This window comes from Nuphar pumila, unplaced genomic scaffold, assembly GCF_984573655.1.
Source record: "Nuphar pumila unplaced genomic scaffold, dmNupPumi1.hap1.1 HAP1_SCAFFOLD_184, whole genome shotgun sequence".
Classification (NCBI taxonomy): Eukaryota; Viridiplantae; Streptophyta; class Magnoliopsida; order Nymphaeales; family Nymphaeaceae; genus Nuphar; species Nuphar pumila.
In genome coordinates, this window is record NW_028323206.1 from 33820 (window position 1) to 49157 (window position 15338).

Consider the following 15338-nt stretch of genomic DNA (forward strand, 5'->3'; position numbering starts at 1 on the left):
GCCGTAGCACCTGCGCCCGTTGTTTCACGACTGCACAACGGCATAGAAGGCTGGACAACGCTAAAGAAAGAAATTGACACTCACAGGGCTGAAAAATGAACATGGCCTCGCAATGCAGCCTCTCTGTGGACATGACGTGAAAGTCCGGCGGCTGGGAGATGCATTTATTGCAGCTGTCAAGAATTTGCCTGCTGTAAGCGTTTTTAACCTGGCCGCGTCGAACAGGTTCATAATGAGTACACCATGTATCGGGTGATACTGACAGCTGGAAACATGTATGTGATCGGGAAGGAAAAACAAAGATCGCACCGCTGAATGAGGGAGTCGCTATGTTGGGAAAGACAGGGCAACCCCTCAAGTGTGGGAGGATGACTGCTACAGCGCAATCGGCAACGCGGCAGAGATAGGTTGATTTTGTATGAAGCCTCTGATTTGGATCACGTTCAAAGTGTGAGGACGTTTGCCAGGGGGTAAGAAGAAGGGGGCTCTGCGCTCCTTACGCATGGCTGCGTGGCCATGCCCTTGTATTAGTTGCCAGCGGATGGTTACGAGGATGGGAAGGACATTATGACATCCCTTGAAACCAGATGCTACGGAACAAACCCGCCGTCTGTTCATATAGCGCATGGACGCTGGCACGATTGCTGACTGTGTGTTTTGTGAGGGTCCAGGCCAGCTGCCACCTTGCATTCTCAAGTTTTTGTCCTCACATTTGCTTGTGTGCCTGGAATGCGGTGTGCATTGAGTGGGACTCAACTCAGACCAGTGAACATCTCTTCTCATGACGGAATCCGCCCTTGAGGTAACGATAAACTTTATTGGCATGTGAGGGGCCGTGGTCACCACCCAGCAGCACACCTGGTAGGCGTATCCTTGGGCCCAACGCCTTCCACCTCATCGCGTTCGTCATTTTCCTTGAGTACTTCCTACCATGCGGGGCAGCGCTGCTGCGCTGCTTCACGAAGTACAGCCAAAGCAGCGATTTCAAAGCAGCGCTTTCTCCCACCTAGCGTCGTCAACATGGCAACTCGCAAGAACAAGCTGTAGATTACGCATTTGTTATTTCAACCTTCGGTGCACCCCCAGGGACGCGTTGGGGACGGACGTTCGTGATAGCTTCTATTTGTTTGATGGTTGACACATGGTGACACGCTGACCGAACGGCGTGTCACCGTCGGTGTCACCCCTGGAACCTGTTGGCATTATTAATCCACGGCAAGCAGAGATCACGGGCTAGTTGCCAAGCAAACACACTGTGTTAAGAAGACCACGAGTCAACAACTGAAGCTGACAGGCAGGAAAGCGTATTGTTGTCTGTAAGCAAGAATATCTCGAAAACCTAGAGTTGCGGTGAACACAGTATATTCCTGAGCGGCATGAGTGGCGTTCGGCTCTACCCGTGGCCACAGCGCTTTCAACGTCAACTTTATATACTGTTAAGGAAGAATGGTGCGCATTCTTGTCGCTTGCTCCTGCGGCAAGCACGCTTCGTGCCTTGTCGCCTGTCTTTTGAGATGGCTTCCATCAGTGAGTTCGGGAACCAATTGCAGCAAAATAACAAGGGTAACTAATGCATGTTCGCCTTGCTGTGTCGTAGTGTCGCTTTGTTGTTTGCCTGTTTGTGCCGTCTTTGTTGGCTGACGTAATTATTTGTCAAGCAAGCCTCGGTTCGAGTTTTTGATGCTTGGGCTGCGTTCTGTCATTATAGAGATTTACTTCGCGCAACCTCGATGAATTTTCGTAATCAGCGTTGGAATGTACATCGTGTGCATCGCTGTGCTAATATTAAATGCCATCCACGGTTATGCTGGTTGACGGGCGAGGGTCACACTCGCTCGGAACCTCTCGGGCACCAATCCCCCTTGCCTCAATCTCCCATACTTCCTTCCTGAGAAAGGGGAATGCTCAGAGCTATTGCATAAAGAACAAAGCATCGAGCACGCTCCCCCTCGTTGTGGAGACAGGTCTCGGGGAGCTGGTGGGACTGCGAAACTCGCCCGGCGACTTCGACACAGCATTTGGTCCAGTGGCAGCTTCCTGTCCAGGGTCGCAGCTGTCGATGGTTCTGTCCACGTACTGGTCACACCACAACAGATTCGTGATGCAGTGCACTAGTTCTGCACTACTCTAGCTGACACCAGCGAATGTCACCCACTTCAGCCCACATGCGCACATCTGCTATCAGCGCGATAGTCAGTGTTGCCAGTCACGTCCGGCTCATTTGTGCATCGCTCTCTGATTCCCGACAGCAGCGATGTGCTGCATCTTTCCTTTTCCTGCCGCCTGCTCTTACCAACCAATGGCCTTGGTGTTTGTCTGATATGTTGTTGTGGCTGTTCGTTTGTGTATTTTGGCCAGCCTGCTATGCCAGGAGAAGTTTTGGTAGTAGGGCAACAACGGAGGGCGGGGATTCCTACAGAACACGCGACGCTGTCTGTGGGTTCTGCCACTCTTGATTACAACAGTGCCGTCTCTGCTAGAGCTTTCTGGTGACTGTACTTAGCGAGTCAGCGCCCTACTGCACAAGTACTGAAGGTGGACTAAATATTCCTGTCACTGTAGGTCTCAATCGCACCAGTTCTAATATCTTATCCATGTTTTGCACCTCTGCAGCGATTCTTCATCTTCGAAACCGGCGATCCTTGATCCTTCGCTTGGCAGCTCCTTTCTTCTTCATGCTCTTGCTCTGGCTGGTGGACAAGGCAATTCAAGCAGATAACTCCAATAAAACTCAGTATGAGAATCTGCGGGAGCCTGAGGAGAAAGCAATCAAAACGATTCCTCCTTGCGAGAGCGACATCTTTTACAGAAAGGGCAAGAAATGCTATGACTTCCTCTATTCCCCTGTGGGGAATCCGAAGGTCGAGGTGCGTATTTCAAAACGACGACCTGCTGAGTATATCTCTGTCAAACCAAAGTGAGACCAGCCAAATTTGTCACCTACTTTGTACTGGATATTAAGTTGAATGCGTCGGTCATTGCGACCTGCCCGGTGATGACCGAACGCATGTCTTTCATGTACCTGCATAACGACAGTCGCACCATTTTCAACTGTGAACTGCAGGTGATGTAATTGGCTTGCTGACAGGGTGATGTTCACACATCGGTGCATTTTGTCATTCACTCGTACTTTCTCGAGTACTTGCGAGTTCAAACTAGCAGAGCAGTCGTGAGGGGAGGTGGCGCAGGGAAGGAGCAAGTGACATCTCCTCTTCAAGTGCAGCCTGTGCACACCACACCATTGTATACAAATGTGCACCTGCCAATCAGCAAACTTTGCTTCACCTGTACGCCACCTTGTCTGCCGTGATAGACATGTGTGATGGCTGTGATGTTTCAACCGCATGCTGCCTCACCTGAATCACTCAGATATGGTGATGAATCCGCAGAAGGTCCCAATATCTCCCATCAACCTTTGAAGTACTCTTGGCATCATCCTGGTTGCAAGGTTGTCCTAACTGTTATCAATCAAGTAGGTCTTGGAGTTGTCCATGTGGACGCGGTAGGGTTGAAAAGGGTACAACATCATCGTCATTGAGTTACTCAAACCTCAACCCTAAGCAGTGAGGATGTATTGGTGACAACGCAACTTGCTGCAGGCCATCGTGGCTTCCATGCGTACTGCAAGCTCCATCCCAACAGACAAGGTCCTGGGGTTCAATTCGAAGGAGGAGACCGACACTTGGTTGTCTGATAACACTGAGGTAACCAACGGCGCTGTGCACTTCTATCTGAGCGGCAATGACATCAGCTTCGCGCTTCAGACGAACTCAACCGTCAAATACTTCAAGGGAGACTTTCAGAACGTCAACACCAAGTTCCAAATGCCTCTGCAGCTAGCTGCACACGTAGCAACCACTGCCTACCAGCTGAAAGAGGTGCGAGACATGTGTCGACAGATGGCTGTTTTCAGCTATCTCTGGAAAGTAGCTTACTCGTGTCAAGACTGGTGATTTTAGGCCTGTATTCGGCCTGACAACAAGCATGGCATTGCAAGAATGGTGTACAGTGTCACTACAATATCGCAGGCACATTGACATTGACATTGCAGGCCTCAAGTACAACCTGGAAATCAGCAGGGTTCCGTCAGACCGTGTGATTTCTGGTTCCAGACGTCTGAAAATGCGTAAATTTTGGGGATAACTGGGGAACTGCATTCTGTGATAGCATCGGGACTACCATGTCTGTTGACCTTGACGCGCGGTATCTGGACTAGCGAGGCTGACCTAACGGTGACCGTGCGGTATCTCATCTAAACTTCACTGATGACGATGTGATGTAATGATGATTTATCTTTTTACAACACTACCGCATCCACATGGACATTGGCAACTCCAAGAACTACTTGGGAATCACTCCGAGAGCAAATGTGGGTGCAGGATGGGAAGGCGGTGACGCAAGGAGACGTTGCCATGAGCGAATTCGCTCATCCTGCCGAGGACACTTTGTCGGTAGTTTCAGCCGCCGGGGGGCCTTTCATCTATGCTGCTTGCATGTTTGGCTTCATCGTGCAGCTGAGCAACGTGGTGATGGAGCGTGAGACGGGCCTCAAGCAGAGCCTCCGCACCATGAGCATGATGGACAGCGCCTACAATGTGTCTTGGGCTATCTGGGAGCTCGGCATGGCTTTGGCTGCGTCACTTGTAGTGGTCGTATCGGGTTTGTCTCCTCATATCATCTTGTCCGGCCCACCTCATGTTGACTTGACCTGCCCGCAAAGCCTATGATTATTTCATTTGCATGGAAGATGCGCGAGATGCATCATAGTACCGCTCTTGAGCGACGCGTACAACACAGCCTCCGAAACATGCTTGACAGGCCAATGTCTGTCTTAGAGAATGTAGGTTCAGGAACATCCTGCACAAGCCTACTCTGGCTTGCGAGGTGATTGCGACACAATGTTACTCGCTCAAGTGCTCCATCTGTAGGTATACCTGAGGTCAAGTACCACATATGTAAGTTTCACCTGAGGTCATGTATCACACCTGTAGGTATACCTGAGGTTATGTATTACGCCTGTAGGTGTACCTGAGTTGAGGAAACTGCACCTTCGATGCAAGGGATGCCTTTGCTGTGTGCTCTGATGAAGGTCTGCATGGCAGCTTGGCATCGCTTTCATTTGTTGCTTTCGTTGTTTTGAAAGTAAAGCACTTTACTGGGCGGATTGCCGATTTTTGAATGAAGAGCCGTGCATTTGAGCCCGTTTGGGATTTTGGCCAACATATAGAATGCGACTTCGATTCAGGTCTGCTTGCAAATGTTGATACATATGTATAGTTTGCATGTCTGCATGTGCTGGTTGTTGAGCTGACCTGTGGTTTGCTTATGCAGGTTACATTTTCCAGTTCAAAATGTTCCTGGACAACAACTTCTTCGTCTCATTCTTCCTCATCCTCTTGTTTCAAGTGGCCATGAGTGCATTGGCCTTCCTATTCACGCCTTTGGTCAAAAGGTACGCTCACAGATGTCAAGATACACTTCCGTTCTGGCTGTGCCTTTCTTGATGGAAATAAGATAATGGTCCTGTCAGCGCACATGTACTGTATCGATGATGTGTTCCAGCATCTTCCCTTATGAAGCTGCTCGTCATTAAGCTGCTCAGTCAAGATGCTCTCTCAGTTGCGGAGAGCGATTATTTTACAAGGTACCACCAGCGGCCTGTCCTCGTTCATTCATGATTGCAAACAGCTGCTTGTGACCAAAGAGCTCGTCAGCAATGGAGGTTCGACAGTGTGCCATATCACTCTCTCCATCCGATGATGATGTATCTTTATACAACACTACCGCATCCACACGGACATTGGCAACTTCAAGAACTGCTTGGCAGTGCTATCATTACCATCTGCTTTTCACAATACTAGCGTGGTTGGGAGGCCAGGCCTTTGGTTTTCTGGAGCAAGGTCAACACTCTGACGGCTTTGCACCCTACAGGTCGTTTCAGGCAGTTTACCTTGGGTTTACGGTTTTCTTGCTTGGCTGGCTGATGCAAATCGTCATTGTCTTTGGGATCCCGTACAAGCCATCTTATGAGGACGGTGCCCTCTATGTCCTCTTTTCTATCTTTCCTTGGACGATCTTTTACAAGGGCATTCTCGATCTCGGAGAAATGACCTCAACGTCCTCCAAGCCTGGTGCGTTCTTTGCGCTTGAAAAAGATAGCAAGTGGTATAAGCAATCCGAGACATCACCGCCAAGAACGCAATTCATGGTATGCAATGCTGCAGCTGTCAAGGTGGTGACATGCGTGGACCAAAGCGCACCATCCTTTTCGAGTAACTGAGCCTTGCACTATGAAGGGAGGTACGACGAAGGGTCGACTGCGAATGCATGTGATGATGATGATGTAAAGGTAATGATGTGATGTATGGGCGCTCTCTTCAAGTTCTGGCTCGTGCGAGCGGCCGCGCGTTCATGACAGGCTTGCCTGTCCCGACCGCCGACGTTCAATGAGCTGTATTGTTTCGAATGTGTTGATGTGGTTGTTTTCGGCCTAAGCCGTAGCTCTTGCTCTTTCTCTGTGCGATGTAAAGGTAGTGTTGTATCTTTTTACGACACTACCGCATCCACATGGACATTGGCAACTCCAAGAACTACTTGGGAATCAGTGCTACCATTACTTTCATCTGAGGCAAGCGTACCTGGACCAGCCTGACTTACCATATCCTGACCTGACATGTCTTCTTCATCGTCTTGTACCCTGCAAGAAAGGAGATCAGCCACAGCTGACCAAAAACGGCCCATCAATTCCATTGGGAGATCGTCGCAACCCATACTCAAAATCGTTGTCAAGAGATCAACTCCCAACAAAGTTTCCAATTTAGTTGCCAATATCCTACCTTGTGGTCCAAGACCTCCAACCACTTCAAGAAATTGGTCTATTTTAGGCCACAAGCTGGGACAATCCACGGTGCAGTGAACACAACCTGTGTGAGCATCCCGCAAATGCTCATCGCAGTCATGGCAGTGATACTGAGAGGGATCAACAAACTCGTAAGTTTGGTTTTGAAGTCTGCTTCGAAGGGCAAACAGCTTGCCGCTTCTGGCGCTCATGATAGTACGAGCCTGAACAGAGGGCAAGCTTGACAGATATGGTGCAAGGCCACGTGGTTGCCCGCCAATGAACCCACTTCCAAGGCACTGCAGAGTGCAGCGCTGCGACATATCTGGCTTTCCCCCGAATAAGGTGCCAACTCCAAATGTTGTCAAGGAGGTGTTGCCTATCAACCTGATCAGTAGGCAGCACCTCTGCATGTCCACGATATAACACACTCAAATGCGGTGTCATGCACCCCGCGGTCTTTGCAATGTGGGCACAGGTCAGAGTTTCGTTTTCAGGTGTTCTGCGCTGGTGCCGTTGCAGCTGCACTTTTGTGTATTAGTACAGAGCGTTGCGCAGCCCAAGCACGTCAGTGCTTCGCAAGGCCGTGGTATCTGCGGGTCCAGATACCTGAACATTCATGATATTTCTGTCAAAATTGGAGGTCGAAACCTCATGTGGCGATGCACTGGAGTACATGGAGCAAGTGCTTGCCGTGTACCAACGCCTTTCCAATGGAGCTAATCCCATGGCACATGGCTGCGTGTTGCATGCAGGCATCAGCTGGGCGTCACGCTCAAGCTATTGCAAGTCGGAGAAAGAGAGTGACTTTGCGACCGGCTGCAGCTCACAGGATGCTATCTGCGAGTGCGTCATGCCAATGGGGCAGATCTATCTCATTTTCATTGGCCAGTACTTCGTGTACATGATTCTTGCCATCTACCTGGACCAGGTTATCGCAAACGGCGGTGTGGGCAACCCTCCCTGGTTCTTTTTGCTTCCAGGGTGTGCTCTCGTGTTCATCATCGTACTCACGTCTTCCTTGCATGTGTGCGCGCCCCAGTGCAGGGCGGGCCAGTTAAAACGAGGGAGCTTTGCTGTTATCTGTATCCTGATGATGTATCTTGTTGCGACATGACGGCATCCGCTTGGACGTTGGTGATGATTTTGGCTGGCACTTGAGTGTGGGACCAAAGGGTAGGGGGAGATCAATGATAGGATCTCTGATTGAATGATTGCTATTTCTCTCTTCCTCACCCATGCTGGCGTGCAATGGCCCACGGGGTATGTTCTATGAAAGTGTGGCTGGAACGTTCATCGCTTGTGTTTGCTCACCTGCAGGTGACTATGGGCATCGCAGTCGCCATGGATGGTGTGTTGTTTCAGTCCGCAATCATCGTCTCTTGCCAAAGAAATTTCTCTGCCTGTCATGTGAAGCTAGAGGCAGATGGCCTCTCTGCAAGGTGGAGTGGAATCTGTTGATCCGAGATGGCATCGGGTGCTCTGGTTGTGAATGAGGGGTGATTGATCCAGGTACTGGAACTCAAGCCGAACAGCAGAGGCGAAGCACTCAAATAAGGTGGAAGGGACGGGGCACATTGCATTGAAGCCGGTGAAGGTAACCGATGATGGGGGCGCCTCTGCTATGACTGGGCAGCACACCGCCAGCGACCAAGGCAAGCAGACCGTGCAGACTGAGAAGGAGAGGATGCAGGCAAACCTGGTATCGGAAGACGGTGGCAAGCACGTTGTCAGAAAGGTAACGGGCGTCTTGAGCGCAGATCAAGTCGAGGCTGGGGTCACGGATTCTCTGAGCACGTTGGAGGTGTACGGCTTGCAGAAAGTCTTCCCTGGTGGGGGCTGTTGTTCCAAAAAGGAGGACTTTTGGGCAGTTCGGGGCAGCTGGTTTGGGATCGACGAGGTGCGTGCGTTTCTGTGCAATAGATGCTGACGCAGCTTACAGCACAAGGACGAGACTTGTCACAGGCAAGCGTCGAGCAGACTTGATGATCATTTTTGTACGAAGCTTGATTGCCCACTATCCCATGCGATCAACTTGATTGTGCTTGGTCTCAACCCGCCATGCAGTTTTGAAGTCCTTGCTCTTGGACTAAGGCTTTGCTTGTCTCGTATTGTTCGTATATGCGTGGACGGGAAGGGTTTCCTCACAGGAATTTCAGTCATCTGGGATGACATAATTTCATTCCTGCTGTGGTGCTGGTTTTATTGTGAGTGGAGATTTCTGTTGCAATCGTCTCTCTAATAATACACGGCCTCATCCAGAAAGAATGACAAAGAGGACAATACACGGCCTCATAAACGTTGGCTAGGATTTTCATGATTTTGTGTAAGGGTTGAACAGAAAAAGTGCGATCAGCTGCGGAAAGCGCCCTGCAAGTATTGCCCACACTCCAAAGCCACAGTCCTTGTGGATGTCTACAATCGGGGGAGCGATTCGCTCAGAAGCACTTCCACCAAGCCCGTCAAATCACAAAGGTCTTGAGTCATACAGATCTAATTATGTGCGTGCATGCAGGGCACCATTTTCTGTCTACTTGGCCCGAATGGAGCGGGTGCGTGCTCATGCTTCGCTATGTTGGACCGCCATGATATCATTACATTACACGACATTGCCTATGTCTCCTCTTGCAAGCGATCTATTCCATTTCCCGCGCCTGATTCGCATGTATGTAAACGTTGAGTTTATATATACTCGCGGTACAAGGTGAGTACCTTTGTCTCAGGGAATCGGCATCACCTGATGTGCTGGTCATGGCTGTACCTGCAGAACGCGGCAGGCCCATGGTGCTGAGTGTGTCCTATCTCCAGTATTGAATCATGACGACTGAATCAAATTGGGATGGCAGCTTCGCTTCATCTGTTGAATATGACTGCGATGCTTTAGTCGTCATGCTACAACAATCAGTAGCCACACGAAGGTCCAAGTTTAATGCAGTGCTACACCTGAGAGGCTCGCCTGGCCATGAGCAGTGGTGTGTCTGGTGTGGGGTTATGTCGCCGAGGAAGTGAATGAGCGTGTACCAGTACAGGCAAGACCACAACCATCAACTGCCTGACGGGCATGATGAAGCCTACCGGAGGCGATGCACTGATCTGTGGAGCGGCACTGTCTGCGCCGACGGCACTGGATCACATTCGAGCGAGGATGGGAGTGTGCCCACAGTTCGACGTTCTGTGGGATGAGTTGAGTGGACAGGAGCACCTGGAGGTGTTTGCTTGGGTGAAGGGTGTCCCGAAAAGCGACATCTCATCCGTCGTTGCTTCATCACTGGCTCAGGTGCGTTTACAACGACTGCGCTCGTCCTCGTATGTGCTCTTGCATAGGGTTGTGCCAGCAGGGGACGCCTAGTTGACAAAGTGCTCAGGCCGCCGGATATTCGTGTCGCGAATTACTATTGTGGCCGCAGCCCTGGCTACCTGGCCTAGCACCATGCTTTGAGCATCATTCTACATGCAACCCATGGCAAATTGTGCTTGGCAATGGCCACTAGGCAACGAGGCGTTTCGCAGGATACCCAAACCGTCCTGGGAATGTTCGAGTGCGAGCTCTTGTGAAATGTGTGAAAGCAACAATTTATCACCCCTCCCGCAATCTGCCTGATCCATGTACATGAGAAGCTCAAGGTTGGTGCTCACATTAGAGCATCGCTCTGCTTTGAGAGCGTTTTGCATACGTGTTGTCTTCTGGGTAGGAGTCCACGAGAAGGCTGTTCAGATCAGGCTACGATCTGTCAGGTTGAGCCAGTAATGCTTGCCTCGGGTGATATGAGTAGCACCGAATCCGAAGCACGCGAAGTTGCTGATGGTCCATGTAGATGTGTAGTACCTGACAACGAAGCATTAGCATGTGTAGGTCAACCTCACAGAATCAAGGCTGGCCCGCACCTCGACTTACAGTGGAGGCATGAAGCGTCGCTTGTCGGTGGCCCTCGCCCTGCTTGGCAACCCCAAGATCGTGTATCTTGACGAGCCAACCACTGGGATGGACCCCATCTCCCGCCGTGCAGTGTGGGACATCATTGAGGTGAGCCCGCTTCAAACACCCGCAGTCAAGCGGGTTTGACCCATTGCACAACAATTTAGATCGATTTTGCTCAGCCGAATGGTCTGTTGACCATTGTGTGCGGATGCACTCATATTTAAGCGTGTCATCAGGTATGGCTCCATCCGCGACATTTTCTTTTCTTATATGCTGACGGCCATTTATCTCGCATTGCCATTTGCTGGGGGCCGCTACAGGGCTTGTTGTCTGTGCCAAAAAGTGCAAAGCCTGGCATTAGGATGCCATTATGAAGAACGTTTGCCTGGTCATCGAAGTGCGGCTGTATGATTCAGGCGAGCAAAAAGGGCCGGGCCATCGTGTTGACCACACACTCGATGGAGGAAGCCGACATCCTGGGAGACAGGATTGGCATCATGGCCAAGGGCTCACTGCGGGTTGTTGGCACATCCATCGCTCTTAAGCGGATTTTTGGCTCTGGCTATCAAATCACTATCAACTTCACCCATCGAGGTGCGGAAACCTTTATAGAAATGCCGCCTGCGTTCGCATGTCTCTTTATATGTAGCCCGTGCGCCAAAGTCAACGTTGATAGCAGTCACGTATCCACTCAAGGGGATTCAACTGATCCGCCTCTCCTCCCATTGATACGTTTGCTACAAGGATTCTCATTAAGTGGCGCGTTTGTCGCGCTGGGCTGTGTTGGGTTAGTGGGGAGTACAGCCCAGAAATTTACAGGGTTCATTGAGATTTATTCTTGGTGGTCAACTTTGTCTCTGGTTTCGTGCATTGCGATGCATCACCATGTTGTTTGCGCGATGTAGTCACCACACCGCTCAATATTCAAGAGTCCCTGGTACGAAAACCGTTACATGCAAGTTTGCCCGCATGCCATCGAAATTACGGACCATGAGCGAGTGCCACACTCACGATAACACTCTTCCTCGCACACACACGTGCACAGCTTTGCACAGGCTCACGATCCGTGTTTGCCTCTAAGGCCTACACTGCACAGATGCAGTCCATTCCATGTGCTGTGCTGACACCTGTTTTCGTGCTCAGGCAATGGAATGGGTGGCTCGAGGGAGGCGAATGCAGACGCTGTCAAAGCTTTGTTCCACGAGAAGCTGCAAGTTGCACCGGCCGAGGAGAATGCAGCCTTCCTTGCATATCTTGTTCCCCACGAGAAGCAACCACAGCTCGCCGGCGTGCTGAGCATCCTGGCGTCTCAGCGAGAGGCGCTGGGCATTCGGGACCCTCAGATCGCTATGTCCTCCTTGGAGGAAGTCTTTCTTTCGATTGCACGCCAGGTGCGTCTCGGACAAGCTCGAGTGTGCAGTAGATTTGTTCTTCCCATCCAGTTTGAATTTTTCTATGCACTCCCGTTCCGACTCACCTCGCTCTGTTTTGTTATCAATCACAAATTTGCCCTGTGACGCATCTCCCTATGAGGTCTCATAGGGAGATGCGTAGGCAGGTAGAACAAAGCAGCGCAGGCTGAAAAGTATCGCTCGCTCAACATGGATTGTCAGAGATGACCGTTTCGCTTCCTGCGGCTCTCATGCTATGGGCTACACACCAGGGACGCTTGGTCTGGCTTTCATAACACCAGGTGCTACAGACCCACCCATCTGACACAGCGCGGCCTCGTGATGTCTGCCGTTGATGCTTCGACGGTGCAAAAGCAAGCCATCACAGAAAGTTTTACAAGCAGCATGCATTGGGAAGGCTTGGCAGTTGGCAATGCCCACCGTGGTAACCCTCAAGCAAGCCTGGACAAGGTGTTGGTATACTGACTATACATGCCTGGAGATTACCTCAAATCGTTATATTAACACACAGCTCATCCATTGCTCAGAGTTTGCTGTGGCATAGGCTGAAATGGAGGCAGCCACCGCTGCGGGGGGGAAGACGGTCCAATTTACCGATGCCAACGGTCTGACCATGGAGGTGCCTCTTGGGGAGGAAACTATCATCAACCCGCACACCAACCAGGTTTGCAAGGTCGTCTGGGGCCAGGACGACGTGGGAGCGCTGCAAGTGTTTTCTGTGATTCCCATTGAAGGTTTGGTGCCTCCGTCTTGACCGGATTTCACAGAGAAGAGAGATGTGCCAGCAGCAACGTCATCATGATGTATTACTGCGCATTTGACCTATCTTGCTTTCTCATCTTTTGATATGGTCTTGAAGGGTCTTCTACTGTCTGATTTGGTGGGGCAATGGCAACTTAAGCTGTTGCTGAGTATAGGTTGTTGGTTGGTGTTGTTAAGGCCATCCCCGTCCCACAAGGTGCAGAGTGAAGATGAATGTGTCATCACTTGGTAGCTCACGTGGTAACAGTTTTGCCATGCCATGACATCCAATCACTTTGCAGTGTACATCTGATTAGTCATCCAGTATCCGCTCTGCACTCCAGCCAATGGTACAACTTCTATTGACAGTGTCTGGTGTAAACAACCAGTGACATTGGCCAAATTTGGGGGTCGGAATACAGGTAATTAACTGAAAGTTTTGGATGGCAAATTGAAACACTTTGTCACACGCGGTAGGTCAGGTGGTGCTATGAAGGTGCCTCAGAGAGGCACCTTACCCCCTGACCCTCGAGTCGCCGCTCAGATGAAAGGGGCGTCTCCAAAAGGGACCCTCGACCCCCTCCTACCTATATGGTATGGATATTTGAGCTCCCGACATACCTACCTCAGCGGCATGGCCCCACAATAACCATAGAGCGAAGACAACCAAACACATGCAAGGACAAAGCATTTGCTGCAATAGTGTCTGGATGCGGGCTTTGATTACTTTCCCTATCTCGAGATACTGCATTCTAGGTTAGGGAGGTCTCAAGGGCGGGGGTGGGTTGAGTTTGGCCAAATTTCGACCCCACGCCCCCTGAGAAACATGGAACCCTGGTCAACCTTTCGGCCATGGGTCAAGGGTCATCTCACCCCCTGACCTACCGCGTGTCACGAAGTGTTTCAAATACAGGAGACATCTCTATATTCACAGCCCAACACACCTGATCCAAGCAAGACTGAGACTGGCATGGAAATGCTAGAATTTATTATCATGCCATTGGACTACTCCAACTGTCACTAGAACAAGGTTGTGTTGTCAAAGCACTTTCCTTAGTTGATCTTCACCATCTCGGTTTCAAAGATAAGCGTGGCTCCACCAGGAATCACATTGCCTGCACCTTGGTCCCCATAGGCAAGGTGGGGGGGGATTGTTAGAGTCCTCTTCTCACCCACGCACATTCCTTCCACACCCTGCAGGCCAGCCAGCATGTCAAGTGGCTCACTCCAAGTTTGTACATAGATGTCATTATTGATCAAAGCTCTTTTCTGACTTCTCTAAAATCAAAGCTCTTTCTGAACTCAATGCCGTCAACATGCCCTCCCGTTCTGAGCAAAGGAGGTCCAACGAAGGATTACCGCCTGTCACAGGCTCAAGAGAGTGAATAATTTGGCTGTAGACATACCCCCCTTCTGCAAGAGCTTCCCAACATCGCCAAAAAACCAGGATGATGGCCGTTCTTAGATTTGCGTCGTGATCGGCATCAGGCGCACGCAGGGTAAGTGCTTGCACTGAGGCCATGCGCTCGTAAACTTTTCAAAATCACAAAATGTTGATTGGTCCACAACATTCTAGATGACATACGCAGATCATCAGGACCAGTCTCCTACCAGTCTCCTACCTGATCCCAGCCTTTGATGACCTGTCCTGCACCCAATTTGAAGGGAAGCGGGTCGCCACGAGTGTAACTAGAATCGAAGACCTTGCCGTCGGCCAAAGTTCCTTTGTAGTGAACCTCCACCTTGTCACCGCTCTTCGCGACCTTCGAGCAGTCTGCTGGCTTGAACTGCATCTCGAACAAGACGAGTGAACAGCAGCAACAATCCGAGGACCACAATGATCAGATATTGTCATTCAACTGCACTTATCATTCAACGTAGCATTGTATTCTGCAAATGGCAGGCAACGCAGAAACGTGAAGTGTCTAGGGCCTCACCGTTGTTTCACTGACAAGCTCGGCTGCGCTTGCGCACAACGCGAGGCATCCGAAAAGGATCAGATATGGCAATGATGTCTTCATTTTGTCCGCCGTCTGGCAGATTGACGGGTGCAACAGCAGCGCGCTTTCGATATATGGGAATGACCCAAGTCTCGGAGGAGGGTCAAACACAGAAGTCTCGCTACACAATCACCTACTCCGAGTACGTGAAAGTTTGCTAAAATGGATTTCTTATGACAGTTGCGAGTACATTGCCGAAGTCTTCGAGCTTTCGGACAGCTGTCCATGATCGATATTTGAGCCCCTGTCATGTAGGTGAATAAATAGGCCATGTTATCTATGCCGTTGGTAGAAAACGTCAATGCGGCCAGCTCGGCCTCAGTTTTGGACCTCTTGCCAGACAAGGATAGTTGTGCCACTACATCGCCGAGGATTCGAAACGAATCCTGGCCGCGTGTATAGACTGGCACCCTCATGAGCATGAAGGT

General features: G+C 50.5%; 1 protein-coding gene and 1 pseudogene across 1 annotated transcript; one reads left to right on the forward strand and one right to left on the reverse strand.

Annotated features, from left to right (window-relative positions):
• Positions 1-1319: 1319 nt before the first annotated feature.
• On the forward strand, positions 1320-13182 carry LOC149810893 (ABC transporter A family member 11-like). Its single transcript, XM_089994099.1, has 14 exons — positions 1320-1449; positions 2614-2867; positions 3600-3878; positions 4380-4659; positions 5332-5452; positions 5932-6131; positions 7594-7822; positions 8351-8738; positions 9354-9390; positions 9868-10115; positions 10692-10862; positions 11174-11351; positions 11901-12148; positions 12714-13182. Exons 1-14 carry the CDS (start codon positions 1377-1379, stop codon positions 12921-12923), a joined length of 2916 nt encoding a protein of 971 aa, XP_089850225.1. The 5' UTR covers positions 1320-1376; the 3' UTR covers positions 12924-13182.
• A 781-nt stretch (positions 13183-13963) lies between these two features.
• On the reverse strand, positions 13964-14703 carry LOC149810894 (FK506-binding protein 2 pseudogene; annotated as a pseudogene).
• Between the last annotated feature and the right edge of the window lie 635 nt (positions 14704-15338).